A 20,953-nucleotide genomic window follows, 5' to 3' on the forward strand; every position below is an offset into this window, starting at 1 on the left:
AGAAACCAGAGGCATCGGGTAAATTGCTTAAGTGGGCCATGAAACTAAGTTAGTTCGATCTGCAGTATAGATCAAAAGTAACCATCAAATAGCAGGCTGTTGCCAATTTCATCTCAGAATTCTCATATTATCCGATAAAGAAATCCGAGCAACATGCCAGTGAAGTCACCCAGGAAACTGTTCAGAACTTGTCGACCTGGAGCCTGTATGTTGATGGATTATCGAACAGGAAACGAGCCGACGCAGGTCTTCTCCTCCTGAGTCCCGGAGGGACTCGCATTCATGGTATTCTCCGTTTCAGGTTCAAAGCGACCAACATTGAGGCCGAGTATGAAGCTCTACTCGCTGGATTGCAGTTGGTAAGGGAAATGGGATCAACCAAGATCAGCATCTACAACGACTCCATGCTGGTTGTTAGACAGATTTTGGGGGAATATCAAGCCAAGGAAGAAAACATGATCGGATATTTGAAGAAAGCTAGGGCCGCACTCGAGCCGTTTAAGCACTTCACGATCACACAAATTCCTAGGGACAACAATTCTATCACGGATGCCTTGGCAAAGATAGCCTCATTACTAGATTTGGACGCGTCAGAGAGCATTCCTGTTTGATTCATAGAGGCCCCTAGTATCAGTTTGCCCGAACAGGCTGTGAATGCAACTGAATCAGTCTCCTGGATAACCCCATCATTCAGTATCACCGAGATGGGATATTTTCCAACGACGAGATCGAGGCAAGAACCCTGCGAACAAGAGTTGCTCGTTACACACTCATAGGAGATCAACTGTACAAGCGAGGGTTTAGCGTCCCTCTTCTTCGATGTGTAGCCGATGAAGAAGCAGATTATATCATGAGGGAGATACATGAAAGAATCTGCGGTAATCACACGGCCTCACGATCCCTCGCTAACAAGGTTGTTCGTCAAGGGTATTACTAGCCCTTGATTCAAGAAGACACCTATAACTTTGTTAAAACGTGTGACAAATGTCAGCAGTTCGCAAACGTACCACGAGCTCCTTCCCACCAGCTGGTAACCATGTCCAGCGCTTGGCCATTCTCCATATGGGGAATCGATCTCATCGGACCCATGCCAGTTGGTAATAGGGAAGTCAAGTATGCGGTGGTCGCGATAGACTACTTCACCAAGTGGGTCGAAACAGAACCATTGGTCGCAATCACCACTAAAAAGCTCAAGGACTTCATCTTCAAAAATATTGTGTGCCGTTATGTGATTCCTCATACCGTTATCTCTGATAACAGGAAGCAGTTCGATAACGAGGAGTTCAAGCATTTTTGTGACGAGCTGAGTATCCATAAGAAATTTGCCTCATTTGCAAGACCGCAAGCAAATGGTCAAGTTGAAGCTATCAACAAAACCATCAAGCACACTCTGAAGGCCAAACTTGGCGTAGCCAAGGGAAATTGGGTCGACGACCTTCCTGAAGTTCTGTGGGCATACAGGACAACTCTGAGAACCTCTACCTCAGAAACCCATTTTTCTCTAGCATATGGTTGTGAAGCAATGATCCCTGTGGAGGTAGGAACCGGTTCACTTCAGAGGGACCTATTCAATGAAACAGACAATGAGGAGCTTATGTGCGCAAGTTTGGATCTAGTTGAAGAACATCGCAGTAAGACTCGGCTAAGAATAGCAACCTATCAGTAACGCACGAAAAGGTTCTTCGACTCTAAGGTCAAAAGAAGAGACTTTTAGGTCGGCGACCTCGTTTTAAAGGAAGTCCTTCTCGGTACCAGAGAACCAAGTACGGGAGTTTTGGGATCGAACTAGGAGGGCCCATACTGCATCGCCAAAGCGATAAGACCGGGGACTTATCATCTCAAAAGGCTGAATGGTTCTGAAGTACCGTGAGCTTGGAATGTTGAACATCTCCGACCATATTATCAGTAATTCCAAACTCAATTTTTCCTTGTAAAGATTTTACTTAATCCTTGTAAATAACAAGTGTATAATTCTGTTCTTCTGTAATCATTTTCCCATGTATATAATTTTGTTATAGACTTGTTCCAATGTTTTTGTAAACAGTTAGAATGCGATCTCATGTATAACATATAAGGAACGGAAATTGTAAGTACTCGCGAAATATTAAAAAAGACATGTATTTATTTATTAAATAAGAGGAAAAGAAAATAAGCAAGTAGGAAAAAGACTACAAAGGTAGATCATTGATCCTCGTCCCTAGGTCCCAGAGGAGCGACCTCAACATCCCCAGGCTGGTCGCGAATCACCTGATCGGGTGCGAGCTCCTCTAGGACATACTTTGGACGCTCCTCTTCCAGGTCAGGTCCACGAGCCGCTTCCTCATCCTTAGCCTACGCCATGGAAGCAAGTTCATCCCGGTACTCGTCAGGGAGGTCGAACAGATCCATAACTGGGTTTTTCGGCCGAAGGGCAACGATGGACTGAATCGTCCATTCTGCAGCCCTCTTCTTGATCTCCGCCTCCTGCCGCTGCATCTCCGCGGTTAGCGAAGTGACGCGACTTTGAGTGAATTGGAGCTCAGCCTCAAGCGTCGTCCGCTGCTTCTCAGTGGTCTCCCACAGCTCGCCCATTTCCCACTCTGCACGTAAGGCTCGTTAGGAGGTCGTTTTCAACTCATGGTCTTTCTCGTTAGCCTCCTTGGTAAGTCTGGCCACTGTCCTCTGGAGCTCCTTTATCTCCTATCCGTGCTTCTCCAGCTTGACCTTCTGAAAATCCACTGTGTGAAGAACATCATTCCTTTCATTCAGGATTTGGTTCGTCGAAACGATGGATAAGTCTTTCTCTGCTTCAGCGGCTTCTAAGTCCCATTTGAGCAGCGCGTTCTCTTCTCTCAGTGCGACCATCCCCTCGGCAGCTCCCAGTTGGACCTTTTGCAGGGACAATTGCATGGAGAGCAGAGCTTGTGAACGAAAAGAGCAACAAGTTAGTTTCCTTGCTACTAAAAAGAATAAATGTAAAGTCCTCGCTGAGGACAGCTCATTCTACCTTGCTCAGGTGCTGAATGGACGTGGACATCAAGTTCATGGGGTTGGAGGCCACGAACTGCTTTGCCTTCGCGAGCCCGCACTCCAGCAAGGTGAAAACCACTGGCTACAGGTGATCCGGAAGCTACCCCATCGAGTCTAGCACGGGTGTATCTGTGCCCCAACAGGTAGAGTTCCCTCCGTTGACTCTTTGCCCGACCTCCTCCCGGGGACTACGACCTCCCTTTGCCTTGTCTGCGAACCCTCGGGGGCAATGGAGATACCGATCGCACCCCTAGGTGGCCCTCCCAATTGGAACGCTTGGTAAGGTTGCGACCCCTTGGGCTGAACGCCCAAAGCCTCCGTTTCGGACTTCGACTCCTCGGTCCAAAATTGCCTCCTCTTCTTGGGCCTCTAGGTTGTCGTTTTCTATTTCAGGCTAGCATCTAAAGGCTGGGGAGTGCCCGCAGGTCAGACCGGAGCCCCCGTTGATGTCCCTTCGATGGGGGGACCACTGGGAGCCACTCCAGTTGGTCTAGTGGCACCAAATCGGGGGAAGCCAAATTGCCTTGGTCGCGACGATCTGGACACCCTTGGAGGCATGGTCGCTGTATGCGAACATCGTTAGTAAAACAATTCGCTGTATGAAAAATCTAAAAATAATCTAAGGTTACGAAGCTTACTCGGTGTGGTCTCTAGGGTCGCTTCCGAGTTGAAGAAACCATATCTCCGCAAATTTGCGGTTGTCACGAGCAATCTTGTATCGCGACTCTCTTCGTTTAGAAAGTCGAAGGTAGTGATCTTGTCTGGATCCTCGAAGAGCGTTAACCTGGTTGTTTTGTTAACTATGAAGAAACAAAGAGCTCGTTAGCGAAAAACAAAAGTAAGTTCGCAAGCTCAAAAGAAAGGAGAACCTACTCGGTTCCTGAAAATGGCAAATGCCATTATGACGAAAGAAAAAGAACTCTGTCTCGTATGCTCCTACGTTGCTCAGGTAACTATGTATTCCCGCTTTAATGGTAGGTCACTTGGAAAGATAGTAGGAATCCTTGTCCTTACACTTTTTCAGAATGTACGAGCAACCAAGCTCTAGTGCGGTTAGCTCGCTCAATCTGTTTTCGCCGCATGCGATGTATATAGCCACAGCTATCATGTATGCGTTCGACGTGAGCTATAATGGTGCGATCCTGAAATGATTGAGGACCGACCTAACAAAAGGCCGGAAAGGGATCAACCCTCCACTCTGGAAAATATTCTCGAAGATCACAGCCATCCCTCGTGGCGGATTTTGAGCTATGTGTACCCTATCTCGGAAGACCTCCATACTGAGAGCGTATTGGTCTACCACCTTTTTGAATATCCTTGAAAGTAATCATCGACAAGATCTCTTGAGGGGGACCCGCAGAAGCATCCTGCATAGGCGAACTGGTCCCCTCCTCAGCTCTGGTCGTTGGGGGGTCCATTCTACTGTAGTCTGCAAAAGCGACATGTAGGGAATCATTCAGTCCTCGTACATTGTTTCGTACGATGACGTGAAGAAGAAAGTAAAAAAGCTTCCTCCCTTAAACCCTAGAAAAACCCTAACAGGATACTTTTAGAGCCACCATTAATGGCTCAAACCTAAGGAGAAGATTTAATCTCCGATCAACTAATAGCAGGCAATCATCGCATGGCAGCTATCGAAACCAAGAAATAATAATAAAACTGGTAAAGAAACCATCCTTACCTCTTGGAATGAGAAGATGAATCCTCATGCTTCGAATATCGAGCGCGTACCAGTCTGACAAACAAAGAACCAAGGGTCACGAAAATTTCTTGCTCTCTCTGAGAAGATGAATATTGTGACATTGCCTGAAGTGAGCTTAGGGTTTTATAGTGAAGGTAGTGATGCTTTGGTTTCCAGAAGTCAAACGACGTTTGGGCGAAAAATGCATCTAACCATTGATCGCGACCACGTGTCGCGAATCAATGGAGAAGAGTGACCGTCACGTTTCGAGAAACCAAATCGTCGTTCTCTTTCGTTAAAACACTCAAGCGACGGCACATTTTCTGGTGTGTTGTCGTAGGCAACCAAGATTAAAACCTAAAAACACATGTAGTAGTGTGAATAAGGATCATTCCCATAGAGAATGTCTAGCTGAGTTTAATGTTACGTGAACAAGGCTGGGCGGGGTGGGGGTGGTGTTTGAGTAAAAACAGAAACAATTTCAGGAAAAGCAATTCAACCTAAATTATCGAAATCAATCAAAATAACGAAACTTGGTCTAAGTCAACATCCACCATCAGAATGTTACAATTGATCATTGATGCAAAAATAAATCAATTTTTACTTTGAGTATTCACCGTTGGAACTATTTTCCTATCTCTCCTTAGTTGTAATTAATTAGGAATCAAACGATCTAATTAATCTTACTACTAAACAACCCTAGACAAGTGCTAAAGATTTAATCTAGTGGCAACCTTAAGACCTAGAGAGATCGATGAAGTTGAACAACACAAACACAAGCGGTTGTATTTAATTCAGTCAAATATTCTTCTTAAAACTTAGTAATTCCTGACGCAGCAAATTCTTAAACCCTAATTACTTACAAGTTAGAGGGATCAAACAATTACAGATTTGATATCTAACTTAGCAGTAGATTGCAACAATTAATAAACTAGTAGGCCTCCTAGTAATTAAACGCAACAATCATGAAAATAGGCATAGAAGAACATCCAATACTCAAAACATATACTGAACACTAAAGAAAAACAGATTAGATCTCACAGTTTATTGATTCTGAGGCCTCCGTTTCCTTCGACCAAGTTATAAAAGTTTTAGCCTCTCATGGCCATAATCCAAACTCGAAAAGAGAAAATAAATTCCAGAAAAGAGAAAGAGAGGCGTGTGTCATCCCCCAATCTGATCTCTCTCTCCTCTTAAAGATATCCAATTCAAGTATTTGAATTCTACTAAATCTCCTAAAAATATTATAATATCCTAAAATAACATTTATCCTAATCTAATTCTGATTATTTGAAAATAAAATAAAGTTCTAAAATAAAATAGGAAAGTGGTGTGTCCAGCTGTAACTTGCGTGCAACAGGTCTTCAAATCTTCCAATAATAAACTGCCTATTTGAATTGCATGACAAGGCGGAATGTTTCAGAACGTCAGCAGTGCAGGTGCATCAACTTCAAGCCCGATTACAACCTTGATGCAGCGAGTATCTCTCCAAACTCAAAACATGAAAGTTGTAGATCTCTTTGTTAGGGTTCCACAGAATTTTGAATCTCTCAATCGAAGCTCGGATGAGAGAGTTATTCCCAGATTACGAAGCAATGTCAAAACTGTCCGAATTCACCTAATTAGTTCCGTTTTGCATTTAACGCCTCCATTTGCATCCTAAATCAAAATAAAATAATAATGAGTACATTTAGGCAGCAAATAAGTATAAAAGACTAGACATTAAGGGGGGGTAAATATGACATTTTGCATTCTCATCATTTCCCCTCCTCTACATTGAATGTGCCCACATTCGCATTTAATGCTCTGATAGAGACTGTCGTTTTAGCATGACTCACATTTAATGAGCATGGCTGGCACTTATTGCACACAGGACACGTCTGTCAGAGAAAAAGATATTTCATTAAATATGTCAACTACAAAAGTGCAACGGATAACATCTGAAGAGGTCGTTATATATAACAATCTTCGTCTTATGTCGGTCACGAAGCGACGTGACTTTTCGATTTTGTCTTACGTCAGTTGCGAAGTGACGTGAACCCTTTGGCAAAGATTCGGCCAAGTGCAATAAGGTCGCAGACCTTGGTCGAAAACCAGTCATCGTTGTGCACTGAACATGGTCTGAGAATAGGTCGCTGATTCTAAGGAGTAAGCCATCTCAGGTCGCCTACATGGAAACGTTTCTTCGACCTCTTTGCATCTAAGTCGGATTGACCAGTATCTATTCAAACGCATCAAATCAAGGCATAATATGTAGTTTCCAAGGTTCAATTCTCAAACCTTAAAAACTAGGAGACTTCTGTTATGCCTGGAAAAGTAGGGTTGACGCAGAGCCCCGTCAGCGTAAGCGGTCAGAGCTTAGGTAAGTCCCGCAGCCATTCAAGCGTAGCCAGGTCGCACGTTGACGTAAGCGGCATGCTCCTACCAGTGCAGTAGGTGTGCGCCAGGTTGGTGAAAGGCTGGAGAAGATCCACGTGTCCAATCCTTGCAAGAGTCGAGTAAATCACTCAAGTAGGTGAGCAACGGGATGCTAGGAAGGATTTACACGGCAATCTGAACCACTCCCTGATTTAGTAATCATTATCTCAATTCATCCCACTATAAATAAAGGCTCCCGTTTGTGAGATTAGCTAATTTCTCTCTAGAATAGCATATATACTCTCTCTCTCTCTCTCTCTCTCTTATAACCTCTTGTAAGTCAGCTTGCTGAACGCGACCTGATCTCAAATACATTAATACGATACCAGTGATCATATGATTCGCTTACTTAAGCTTCCGAACCACTTTAAACATTGTTCTTCTTCTTCTATTCCTTTCAATACCCTTGTACACGTGTGTCTTCTGAGTCAACTCAGCATTTCTCACGTGCGTTTAGTTGCTGTCAAAATCAAGCATCAACAAACTGCATGACGGTACTATAGAAGTACACTTCTTATTATAGGAACCTATAAATACGAAGTCGTTCTTATGCCTCCCCGCGTACTTATATTGTATTAACAATATGGCACAAAACTCGGTTGCTCAAGTGGCTAGGGATGAGAGTGTCAATAGTTTCTTTGGTGGGACTGTTTCATTTTTCGGAATTTTGATGGCATGCAGTTTCAATCATATCAATGATAATTCTTGCTTGTGTTGATGGTACACGTACAAGAAGAGAAGAAAGAAGAAGACAAAAAGGAGGAAGAAAAACGTGGAGAGATTTAGGTCGGTTGCTTTACCCTCCATGGTGGTGGTGAGGGCGGTGGCAGTTTTGGCGGTTGTGGGGGTGGTGGGTGTGGAGGTTAAGAGAGGGCCATCAGTTCCAGGTCCTTCACTGTTCGTCAGCATCATTGTGTGTTTCCTTAGATTATACTGCATGCTCAATAAGCTTGTACTTCGTTGAGCATTTTGATCAGTATATATGTAAACCTCTTAAATCAGTGTAGTTATTATATAAATTAATTCTATCAAAATGAACAAGAAAAGTATAAGATTAAAATTAATATACAATCAAATATATGATAAACGAAAACATGAATGCCATAAATTAATATTTAATAATCAGATCGAACATATAGTTGATCTTATCCAGATTTCGGATGGTGCAAAATTTTAGTAATTAACTAAGCGCTTTAAATGCTTACTTGATGCCTTATTTACTTGAACCCGATCAGGACTTCTGACTCTACGATGTTTTGTTAATCAATAACTAAATTAAACAAAATTAATGTCTTTATCATGCCTTGGATTCATCGTATAAAATTCCATAAAACGTACAATAAACTTTTGACTTTAATAATGCTACGTACTCCTTAGGTAACAATTTTTTCTGTTTAATTTAAGGAGGCGAAGATACGTACAAGAAATTTATACGGTCATTTTCCAGGACAGGATGAAGATACTAGGAAGTTTACTTCTTGGTGACTATATATAAAATTATAAATAGAAGTTGTTTCTATGCCTCTTCTAATTTAACGTATTTACAACCATGGCACGAAACTTGATAGCTCCAGAGGATGAGATTGTTGGTGTTAGCAGCTTATTTGGGGTCACTTTGTTACTTTTCCAAATTCTGATGGCATGTTCAATCGTATCAATGATAGTTTTTGCTTGTACGCATTGTACTGAAGGGAAAGAAGATTCTTGGGGAGAAGAAGAAGATGATGATGATAATGACGACAAAGAAAAAGTACGGCGAGAAGAGGTTGACATGGACGAGGCTGTTCAGTAGGTTGTTGTTTTGGACGTGCTGCTGCTGGTGGCCGAAGGTGGCTGTGGAGGTGGTGGCTGCGGAGATGGGGGTGGTGGCTGAGGAGTTTGCGCCTTTGCGGAGATCAACCAGCACCACGATCATTAATCACCTTCGCCGCAGCTTTTCCCTTTGTGACTTCAAGAATGCATATTATTTCTGTTTATCAATGTCTAAGGCGCGAATTTTAAATTGAGTTTGTCTTCTTATTGGGTGCGTTTGGCTTATTGTTTTTATCCATATTCTGGATCCTATTCTTCAAATATTATTTGGCACGTTATTCTCAAAATATTAGTCTATTTTTTTAATTACTTTTAGACCCTATAAGTTTATTAATTTTATTAAATACCCCCCAGAAAAAAAGTTTAAAAATTAACAAAAACACCCCCATCCGCCAATACTTGCCAGATTCCGGCAACCACCACCGGTGGTAGCTGGAATCTATCAAAACAGTCACAACACCACCGGAAATTGCCAGTAATGGCCAGATCTGGTAGTCACTGACGGCCAAAGAAATGGTCGTCGTTGACTGTCAACGACGGTCAAATCTTGGCCATCGTTGACAGACAACGACGGTCATATCGTTGACGGCCAAAGATGGCCTTTTTCGACCGTCAAAGGCTACATCCGGCCTTAGATCTGGCCTTTTCCGGCCAGATCTGTGGTGGATAAGGTCGGAAAAGGCCATATCAATCGAATACAGTCCAAATCCAACAGGTATGTGTGTCCATTTCCATTTTCCGGTCAGATTCCGATGGTGGTGGCCGGAATCTGGCACTGTGGGTGATAAGGGTGTTTTTGTCATTTTACAATATTTTAATATATTAGGGTATTTATTAAATTAGCAAACCTTGGGGGCTTTTTCATAAATTTTTAAATTTTATCTCGTAATACTCCCCTATCTAATTATCCAATACTATCCCCAAAATCCTACTCAAAATAATAAACCAAACGCACCCAATTATTATTATTTTTCTAAATCCATATTTTCTTGTAGACATTTAAGATTAAAAATAAATTACAATATAAGTAATAATGAACAAAATTATGAAGAAAACAATAATGATATCAATTTCAATAACATATAAAAGAGAAAATCGATAAAATTATAGAATAATGTATATTGAAATATGGATGTAGCTCTTGTGCTCACAGTGATCTATAATTAAATTTGTGTATTTTAAAGCTAAAATAATAAGAATTGAAAGAAATTTATATGAACTTTTAAATGAAAACATTAATTTGGGGATGAAATAGGATATATTCAGTTTTCATTTCTTCTAAAGAAAACAAAAACAAAATTTGACTTTTAAACAACACATCAGTAATTTTATGTATATGTAAGTGGTATTCTAATAGAATTCACGGTGCTGATAAAAGATTTGTTTGGAAAGAAATCATTTATGTATTAAGAGAATTTAGAATAATAAGAGATCAAATTAATAACTTGTTGATAGACATTTAAAACTTTAATTGGATTCAATTTGAAATATAATACGTTATTTGAACAAAAGATAATTTAAGACAAAATTGATTTTAAAATAATATCATAGAAGATTTAATTAAATAACATTTTGATTAATAGAATTTTTTAATTTTTTTTATGAGAAATATTTAACATTGTGTTTTTAGGGCCTTATTCTAAGATGGGGCCTAAGGCCCTAAGCAATGAACTCCAGTGGGCACTGCATAAAATCTAGAGCAAACGACTGGTTCCCACCCAAGATAAAGCGAAATGGCAAGTTTTCACCCCTGGTTTTATAAATCTCAAATTCCCACCCTCAAACTAACTGAAAATTGTGTAACATAACAATTAAAGAGTAAATCAGTCATTCCAAAATCTCAGATCCAAACTGAACTGTCACCAGAACCACCCGTATAGCCATCACCACCTCCACAAACCACCACACATTACAAACACTTCCAACCCAAATCAATCAATCATCATAGAAAAACAAAGGAGAGAAAAGAAAAAATGGGAAGGAAAGAAAAGCACTAAGCATCAATCACAATGGCCTGTAAAATAAAAAACAGCATGTCTTTTCTTTTCTCTTTTCCTTCAACCTCATATAAATGCAAGAGTGAGACTCCTTGCATCACTACCACGGCTGATTCCAGCAGCCAAAACCCCATTCGTCACCACCCCTAGCCTCACTGTCACCCCCTTAACAAAAACCCAAGCATCCTAGCGTCTAGTCGTTCGCCGAACACCGTCCACCACCCTTTTGGTTGTTACGCAAGACAATCACAATTGAGAGCCGATTGGGGTTTTATTTGGAGTTGTTTTCTTAGGATTTTGATTGTCTTTGGAGTCATTTGTTGTTGCGGATTGATTGTGCCAATTTCCCGACCAATTTCCCTGCCGCTAGCCACCAACCCACCTGCCTTTGTAACATGCCCACCAACTTTTCGTTTCTTTATCCCAACCAACAAATCTCAGTCTAGACCATGATTTTGAACCTCCACCTCTTGGACAGACGATACCGGTCGAGATCGACTCTTGACTTAGCGATCTAGGTTGGGATCTCTTGGCCAGCGGTGGTAGAGGTGGAGGCAGAGGGGCGGTGGAGAGAAATGTGAGATGTGGGGTTATTTCCAAATTGTTTTAATTTGGGGGTTAAAATAATTTATTAATTTATTTGTTAAGAGCGTTATAGTAATAACATCTTCTATCTGACTTAAAAATTGCTTAGGTGTTACTTTTAAGTGTGAGAATTTGAAATTTATGAAATTAGTATGAAACCAGGGTGGAACAAACTTGTTATTTCGCTTTACCTTGGGTGATAATATGTCGTTTGCTCTATAATCTAATATAATAATATATTTTGAAAAAAAAATTACATTAATAAATTATTCTTCTTCTCTAGATGTTATGAATTAGACCTCAAGTAAGATTAAAAATCTCACACAGCATACCATATACTGTATAAGTACACCTTTTTTAAATTAAAGGACACTCAAATGGAGGAAAAAAAATAAAATAAAGAAGTTTATTTATTTAAATGTTTTTTAGAAATTAAATTAAAACAAATCAACTTCTAAATAGATGTGTAAGGAAGGCTTCTCATACAAATTTTGAACGCTTCTTTTCATGTCTTTCACACTGCATGGTATATTATTTCCTAACATATCAATAATACATGATGTATTATGTGTTAATATAGAATAAAAAATTTTACTACTCTAACATAAATATTTAATTGATTATTTCTTAAATTACAACAGTCTTAAACACACTCTTAATAATATGAATGAATTTTTCATGAAAAAAAAAAATTTAATTTAAGATTGAAATGTGAAATATCACGAGTTTTTTATATAATGTTAAAGGTATATGAAATTTCAAACATGTGTATAATGTATAGTGTATTAAAAAAGCCAAAAAAAAAAAAAAAAAAGAAGTTGTATTAATTCAAATTGGGATGAAATGATATTAATCCTGTTAGACTGTATTTTTTTAGATATTTTATGTGAGTTATATTATATTTTATATGTAAAAAATATCAACGTAATCCATACAAAAATAAAAGAGTCCGGCATGGTGTAATTCGCTCGAGTTTACTAAGCGCTGTCAAGGGTTTATATAGAATCAACGTAAATTTTCAGGAAAAAATTTCATAATTTATCTTTTTAAAAAAGAATTGCAAATTAATTGCATTTTGCATTAAAAAAAAATAGCCAGTGACAAGCTGCCAGCCTGCCACGTCTGTAAACTTGATCCGTTAGAATACATAATATTAAATATTTTCTTAATTACCAACTCGCCATTCAATTAGTCAATAACAACCTAATAGGGAAAATAATTGAAAAAAAAGAAGAAAAAGAAAAATCACGAACTCAATCGCAGACCCAAACCCTAAACAAACTCGATTTACCGCAAACCTTTCACTTCTCTAATCACAATTCACTAACATGGTTGGTTTCTTCTCTACTCCAATACCTCACATATTTTCAGCAATTTTTAATGCTACATGACATATTGATTTTTTTTTTTTTTTTGAATTATTGCACAGTCGAGCCGCGGCGGAGGTAGAGACCGATTTCGCCCCAGATTCGAAGACAAAACACATGGCTCCGGCGGTGGTGGCGGCCGAGCTAATGCGCCGCCGTCGAGACATCTATGGGTTGGGAACTTGTCGCATAACATAGAAGAGTCGGATTTGACGGATCAGTTTTTAAGATTCGGAGAACTAGAAAGCGTGGCGTTTCAGCCAGGGAGAAGCTATGCTTTTGTGAATTTTAAAAGAGACGAAGACGCGATTGCTTCGATGAAGGCGCTCCAAGATTTTCCTCTTGCTGGCAATCCACTTAGGATTGAGTTTGCCAAGGCGGTTAGTCTTAATTACTTATTATTAATGTTTGATTTATTTTTTTATTTGTTGAAAAGTATTTGTGTATGTGTATTATATTGTGAATTGAGTTTGATTCGCCATAATATAATGATCATAAACAGCAAAGATTATGATATCTTGTTGAATTTGCAGTTTAATAGCCTTTCAATTGCAAGTTATCAATGCAAGATAATTAAGATACTACTAACAATATTAGGTTTTAACTTTTGATTGATTAATTTAAAGGGAAAGAACTGTATGTCCATGTTGGACTAATAATATCAAATATAAGCTGATGTCAAAGATTAGAACTGATAGAGAACGAAGCATTTAAGAATCTTCTCTGATTCCACATTTGCAGCAAATTATTAAAACTTTAGTTTCGTAGCTGTGTCATACAAAAAACTTCAATCAAAGAGCAAGTAGAAAACAAAGGAATTAAGAATCAGCTTCAATTCCGCAATTTGCAGTAAGCAATGTAACTATAGCAAATTATTAGAACTTACCTTCAAATATAGCTGCTGTCAAATGAAGAACTTCAGAAAGAGAAAAGATAGAAATAGAACATTTAAGAATCAGCTTAAATTCCACAATTGGCAAAAGTGATATAACTGCCACAATTCTTTAGAACTTAGTACGGAACTTAAATAAGGGAAGAGATAGAAAACAAAACAGTTAAGAATCAGCTTTCATTCGGCAATTGGAAAAGGTTATATAACTGCAGCTATTCATTAGAAATTGGTGTCTTCCAGTATCAGCTAACGTTTCTGTGTCTGGTACAAGCAATTATGATAATTCATACTTTCATCCACAGCACCTCAATCCCGCCGAAGGTTACGGAAGAGTATAGCATTTTCTTTCTTCCCAGTGATGGTAGCAAATTTACAGGTCTTATATATTTCCATTCAGGGATGAGCATTGAGTTTTTCCTTTATATTGCAAGCAGCAGGGGCATGCATTTTTTCTGCTTTGCACTTTATTCTCAGAGTGATCTTACCAGAACTTGAAAATCAGTTTGGTCTAAAAAGCAACAATAATCTCAGTGTCCTAAAAATATGTAAATCTATGCTAATTAATCTTGTTGTTCCAGTGCATAATGATTACCTGCAATGAGCTAATGCTATGAGTGATTATCTAAATTGCATTATCGGTGAAGGAAAACATTTTTGAGTTCAAGCAATGATTTATTATAAGCATAAAATCAATTAAAGTTTGCAGAGATTTGATGAAATTTCTTAAGTTTGGGGAATGACAGAAAAATTTTCTTAATAACTTTTTCATATGACAAAAGTTCAAGGGTCCTTGACAGTATTAGCAATTTAAACTATATTACCAGCATTGCCACTTTCCATCTCTACTCATTAAGTGATTGCAGAAATAGTAAACCCTGAGGCCACATGTAACAGCAATCAACTCGGTAATTTTCAGCAGTTCTATCAGAAAAAATGGTCGTAATATTACAAAATATCTAAAAGCACCTCCGACATCCTCGTAAAATAAATCATATAACAAAAACTATAAAGTTAACAAAGGTATACTAGTACCGCTTGAAGCAATGACTAGTGGATGCTAGATAAATGTGTTGTGTTGCCTATTACGAAGGTTCCAGATATATTTTCAAAGTCTATCCCTTTCTTTCTTTTAAGATTTTCTCATCATAACCAGGGTGAAATCACTACCGTTGTTCTCTTACTCACCAAAGCATAGAAAATAAGATCAAAATAGAGAAATTGTTCTCAGACTATCTAGGATCAGGAAAATTCCACATAACTTGTTTAAATGTGTAAAAAGTGATGGTTGAAAGTCTTGGGGAAATTTCTGGTTTACACTTTACTTCAAATTCATTTTGAATCATGTGTTAATTATGTGCCAGCAGAGGCTGCTATACTCTTGGAACTTTTAAGAGGCCTTTCTTTCTGCTTTGGTCATGATCAGTCTGCTTTGTTGGCCGATTGGTAATTCTTGTGTTATATACTTGTGTGCGTCATTATGTTTATAGAGTTGTTTTCTCTTCTCTTTCTGATGAAGAGGTAAAAATAGAAAGTTGGACGTTATATAGAATTGCCAAACTGGGATACTTCTAAATTTGGTGTGTGTTATTTCCGTATCTTCATCTTCTTCCTATGAAAAGAGAAAAGTAGAAAGTGGAATGGAAAGTCAGATGTAATATAAAATTGCCAATGGGAAACCTTCATTGCTTTTGTCTTTATTCACACTCCCTTTAAGTCATAAAATAGCAATTCCGATGATAGCACCAGAGCATTTATTTCTGTAACCTGAGAACCTAATAGATTTTGTGGTTTGATTATATGATTGAATGCTTATCAAAGGGATACAGAAATTAATTAGATTGAATTAAAAGGTGTACAAATTCAGCAAAACATCATGGCCAGCGAACCCATGTGTCGGAGGGGTTCCCAACATTTATCATGCTTTCATTGATCAACTCCAAAGTCCAATGTGAAGGAAACTCCCTGGTCTTAGTATGTTGTTTGCAGCTCATCGTGATCCATGTTCCACCTATTAAAGTGTGTTAAATTGCTGGTAGTTTCACAGAGTACTTTGTCATAGTTACTCCTTTGCACCAGTTTAGAATGGTTGTATATATTTCTTTACAAGTTGTGGAGCACAACTAAAAGGAAGTTCGTGCAGCAAAGGTTATGCTTTTTTTTTCACTGTCTACACTAACTAATTGTATCCTTATTTATTTTTTTTTTTTGTTACTTTCTAAGTTTGGTGGAAAAGGGATGTCAATTTTTATATGTGTAATGATCTAGTGCATTCGAAATGGTCACTCTAGAATGAAACCTTTTTTGCACAGGAGAATACCTATTTAAATGCTTGACAATTGTATTCTTCTTTCTTCATTCGTTAATCCTAGTCTGTTCTATTGATTTTACTACATAATCATTACTCCATATGATGGTGAAAATGGTTGGAATAGTTAAAATGTCTTTGTTGGATTCTAGATCTCTATTAATCTGCCAGGTGTGTTTAATGTGACTCACATTCTTTTACTGAATGCAATTGCTGTTCTAGCATTTGATGTAACTTGTCATAAGTAGCAGGTAGTCTTTATATCCCTAGGGATTAAACTTGTGACAACTTTATAGTCAAAAGTCTTTGTCCCTCTGGGTGCAGGATGCTGATTGGAGGTTTCTATTATGCCTATTGGGTACTCATTGAAGAATTAAATTGGCTGCATTCTGATTAATGTCCATGTGTAGAAAGTTGAACATCTCTTGTTTTCATTTAGTTTGACAGCGGCTATTTTCAATGTTGGTGTTAAGGATAGGTCATTTTCAGTGAACCAGTAATTTGCCAGTTGTAGGCTTTGAGAAGATAAGGGTAGAAGTCACATCGAAAGTAATTATATTTTATGGATTGGGGTAGTATTGAAAATTTGTGGCTAATTAATTTGCTGATGAACTGTTATATATTTGTAGACCCAGTTAAAAAGACATCTTGTTTGCCAATCAAGTTTAAATGTCGGCAACTAAATCAGCAGATAGTTCAATCTGCCAAGCACCATGTTTGCAAATTTAGGTCGAGTGATGATAATCTGGAACCAGTTGGTTTAATGGTTAGCTTAAATAGTTGCTGATGTCTAAAGGTGGTGTTTTTCTGTACAGTTGAGGGATGTAGTGATTAGGGTGGAAATTTAGGTGATGTCAACTGAGTTGCATTGGTTTTTGAGCTCTAGGTTTTTATTTGGCTTGATTATTATTATTTTTGTTTTAATCTATGTTTGTATAACTTTTATAGGTTGATTCAGAGTACTTTTTATTAAGTAGCACAAAGCTTTTCTTTTTAAGGAAACAGAAATGGTGTTGCCTCATAAACATCCATTGTGCTTTAGATTGCTGTGCAAGTAGAAATGGCTATTCACATATACAAATTGCATGTCTAATTTTTTGTATGTATTCGTCATGCAAGTACTTTAAAGTACCATCCTTTCATAGATCAAAATCATCACTCCAACTACAACGAAACCTAGATAATATGATTTGATTCATTAATTTCACTTTAATTGCAATTGACTATTAAATCAATATCATATCCACTTGCTTATACAGTAAGGAATTCTTAATCACAGGATAAGTCATCAGTACTGTCACGTGATGCAGACCACTTGCAACACCGAGATGAGCAACGCTCTGCATTAAGAGGATCCCCTTTCTCACAAAGGGACTCTAGAGCACGCCATGCTAGTCCTCCTGACTCTACTTACCCTGACAAATCCAAGATGAGTGATAAAAGTGCTGAACCTAGTGAGGTTTTATGGATAGGATTCCCAGCCTTACTGAAGGTGGATGAAGTGATCTTAAGGAAGGCATTTTCACCATTTGGTGAAATAGAGAAAATCACTGTTTTTCCAGGTCGTAGTTATGCCTTTGTTCAGTTCAAGAGCCTAATGTCAGCTTGCAGGGCGAAAGAAACTCTTCAAGGCAAATTGTTTGGAAATCCCCGTGTGCACATTTGTTTTGCAAAAAGTGAAGCTGGCTCCTCAAATAGTGGAAGGGGCTTAATGAATGTCCCTCTTTCCCCACATTTCAAGTTGAATGGCCATTCTAGCCCTGCTGAGAACTTTCGGCCAGATAGGAATTTTGGGAGCTTTTCAGGAGATCCCAGCATTAGATCTCCCCACCTTAACCCAAATTTAGATTCTGGTGATCCTGATGTCTATAATTTTAATAGGAAGGATACTTTATGGATTGGTGGAAACAACATATATGAACCATGGAGGTTAGGAGATGTGGGATCTGAACCAGGACTATCTCAAGATATTTATGAACAGAATATTAGTCCTACCAGAGAAAGGACTGCTCACTTCCATGAGTTTCCTCAGAAATTTCCTGAAAAATCTCCACTTTTTGAAGATCAGTGGGATTCGCCAGAAGATGCGTATTATCATCCAGGAGCCAAGAAATTAAAGACTGGCTCCCTCCATCCTGACAAAGAGTTGCCAGAATATCCTTTCTCTGATCTAGAACATGGGAAACGGGCATTTTCAAGGACATTCTCTGATTTTGCTCAACCTGAGACCTTCGAAAAGAACTTCGATGCTGGACCATATGGGTATAAGCAGATCCCTGATCGCCAAGTGAATTTAGCTTTACCTCACAGAGAAAAAAATGATCTGTGGAAAGCACCTTATGATGGTTATCAGGTGGGTCCTGGTTCTTTGCCACTAAATTCTGTTGAGAGGAAAAGGTACACTCCTGAATTAGATCAGCCAAAGCCATCTATAAAGGACTGGAAGTGGGAGGGAACTATAGCAAAGGGAGGAAGTCCTGTTTGTCATGCTCGCTGCTTTCCTGTTGGAAAAGTCATGGACATGATGTTGTAAGTAATAAGCATTCCTTCACATAAAACATTCATTACAGAATTTAGGATATCATCTTTTTTATTACTTCCCTCTTTCTCACTTCTTCATCCACAAGCCTGACTTTTCGTAAAGCACTTTCTGATATCCAACTGATCAGAGTTCACTAAACTCCACCACAGATAGATAAACAGAGAGTCATTAAAGATTTCTTGAAATAATTCATTTGAGAGTTCAATTACATGAGTTGGATTGCAGCAAAATAACTGTGGCAGGATTCTATTCTAGCTATGAATCCCTAGGCTAGTTAGTTGTTATTGGACTGATATCCATTGAATTTTGAATTATTTCCATCACTTATCCACTAATGAACTCATTTAAGCAAACTTTTACTGGCTTAGACCTAATTTGCCTAATGTAACTGAATCGTATCTGATGCAAAATTCTGTTCCAACTTCATTTCTGGATAGAGTCCAAAATTAAGGTTTTCAGGATGTATGCAAACATTTTTAGTGTACAAATCCAATGTTATTTTGGTATGTCTTAGATACTTTGTCAAATACTTGGCTATAAAAATATGTTTACTGCAGTATATTAGATATAATTGTATGGGGGCATCAAAACGCATGTTTAAGTTAACAAAAATAATACCACTTATTTAGTTAAGATTTGATCTCTGGAGTTTTACTTCTGAAATCACTTCCTGACCTAACAACTTGCTGCAGGCCTGAGTTCTTAGATTGCACTGCAAGGACTGGTCTAGACATGCTTGCAAAGCATTATTATCAAGCATCTAGTAGCTGGGTTGTCTTTTTTGTCCCTGGAAGTGATGCTGACATTGCATTTTACAATGAATTCATGCATTATTTGGAGGAGAAGCAGCGAGCAGCAGTTGCTAAACTGGATGACAAGACCACCTTGTTTCTTGTACCCCCATCTGACTTTTCAGAGAAAGTACTGAAAGTACCAGGCAAACTGAGCATTTCTGGGGTTGTTTTGAGGTTGGAGCCTTCTGCTTCTAATCATGGTTCTTTACATTACCCAAATGAGATCAAGGATACAAATATGTTATCCTTTAATTCAGATGCATCTTATCTGAAGCCATCAACACCTTCTGGATGCTTTCCTTCTCTGACCTCTTATCCAGATATGGGTAAATCGGGTCTTTCTTTTTCAGGGGACATGCTTACATCAGCTCTGCCCTCATCACATTCAAGTTCAGTCCATGCTGTGGGTAGTATATCTGAGTCATACAGTGAAAACAGGCATGAATATCCACATCATCAGCGGAACCCCACATGGGCACCAGATCAATCTCCTCACCATCAGCAGAACCCAGTCTCTGGTTCCAGAAATATACCATCACTTGCATCCAATAGTTCTATTGATCCCATCATTCAGGGGCACCCCTCAGTCATGCCAAAGGCTGTGCAGGAAATAAGCTCTAGTCAATATCCTGGTGGAATTACCGGAATCCCATTATCAGAAAACAGCAAGGTGTTGCATCAGGAATTTAAACCTTCCACTTTGCCTATGCCAATTACATCCCTGCAACCGGACCAACTTGCACAATTAGCATCAACTCTTCTTGGGCCACAGAGGCAGTTAGGGAACACTCCTAATGCATCAACGGGCGAGAATCTTCGGCAGATGACTGCAGGGCATCAATTTGACAACCAAGTTGGTCAACCACAGAGCTATGCTTTGCAAAATAATCAGCTGACTGAGTTTTCGATATCTCAATTTGGTCAAGTGCAACAGTTGCAGCAGCAACTGTCCAATGTGCCTGCTGCAGTGCCTCCAACAATTCAAAGAGAGTTTCAGTCAGGAGGACAAGGGAATCAACAAGTGCAAAATGCTGGTAGCCAGGAAGCAGATGCAGATCCACAGAAACGCTTGCAAGCAACACTGCATCTGGCAGCTGCTCTTCTTCAACAAATTCAACGAGGGAAAGGGACTTGAACTGCACCTTTGTTGTTTTCATCTTGTTGGTCTCATCCATTACCTTGTGTGATAATGGGTAGCTAGATCGTAGTTTAGGGTTCATTGTCTATGAATTAGTTAGAGTCCTCAAAATACAATCACAGATAATATATTGACTGTCTGTGTTTTGCTTTCTTTTGTTTAATGATCATTCTAATTATTGTCTACTTTATTTTTTTGGCTCAGTTGACCAGTTTAGGTAAACCATCCATTCTTTTATTATTAAGTTACGAGAACATAAAGTTTCCTTGAACTCAGGCTGTGAATTATCTCATATTTCGTAGTTTCTCCTTCTTAAGCTTGGTCTGGATCAATCATTCAATTTATTTGAATGGGTACGTATTTTGTTTTTTAAAGAAAGCCAGAACAAAATTATTTTTTTGTTAGTGTGTCAT

At 38.7% G+C, this 20,953-nt stretch overlaps 1 protein-coding gene across 1 annotated transcript; it reads left to right on the plus strand.

The window, feature by feature from the left end:
* Positions 1–12,693: 12,693 nt before the first annotated feature.
* On the plus strand, positions 12,694–20,841 carry LOC116145742 (flowering time control protein FPA). The gene is made up of 4 exons (XM_031431191.1): positions 12,694–12,833; positions 12,932–13,249; positions 17,346–18,595; positions 19,301–20,841. Exons 1-4 carry the CDS (start codon positions 12,831–12,833, stop codon positions 20,535–20,537), a joined length of 2,808 nt encoding a protein of 935 aa, XP_031287051.1. The 5' UTR covers positions 12,694–12,830; the 3' UTR covers positions 20,538–20,841.
* The last annotated feature ends 112 nt before the right edge of the window (positions 20,842–20,953 follow it).

This window comes from Pistacia vera, unplaced genomic scaffold, assembly GCF_008641045.1.
Source record: "Pistacia vera cultivar Batoury unplaced genomic scaffold, PisVer_v2 Contig1145, whole genome shotgun sequence".
NCBI classification, from domain to species: Eukaryota; Viridiplantae; Streptophyta; class Magnoliopsida; order Sapindales; family Anacardiaceae; genus Pistacia; species Pistacia vera.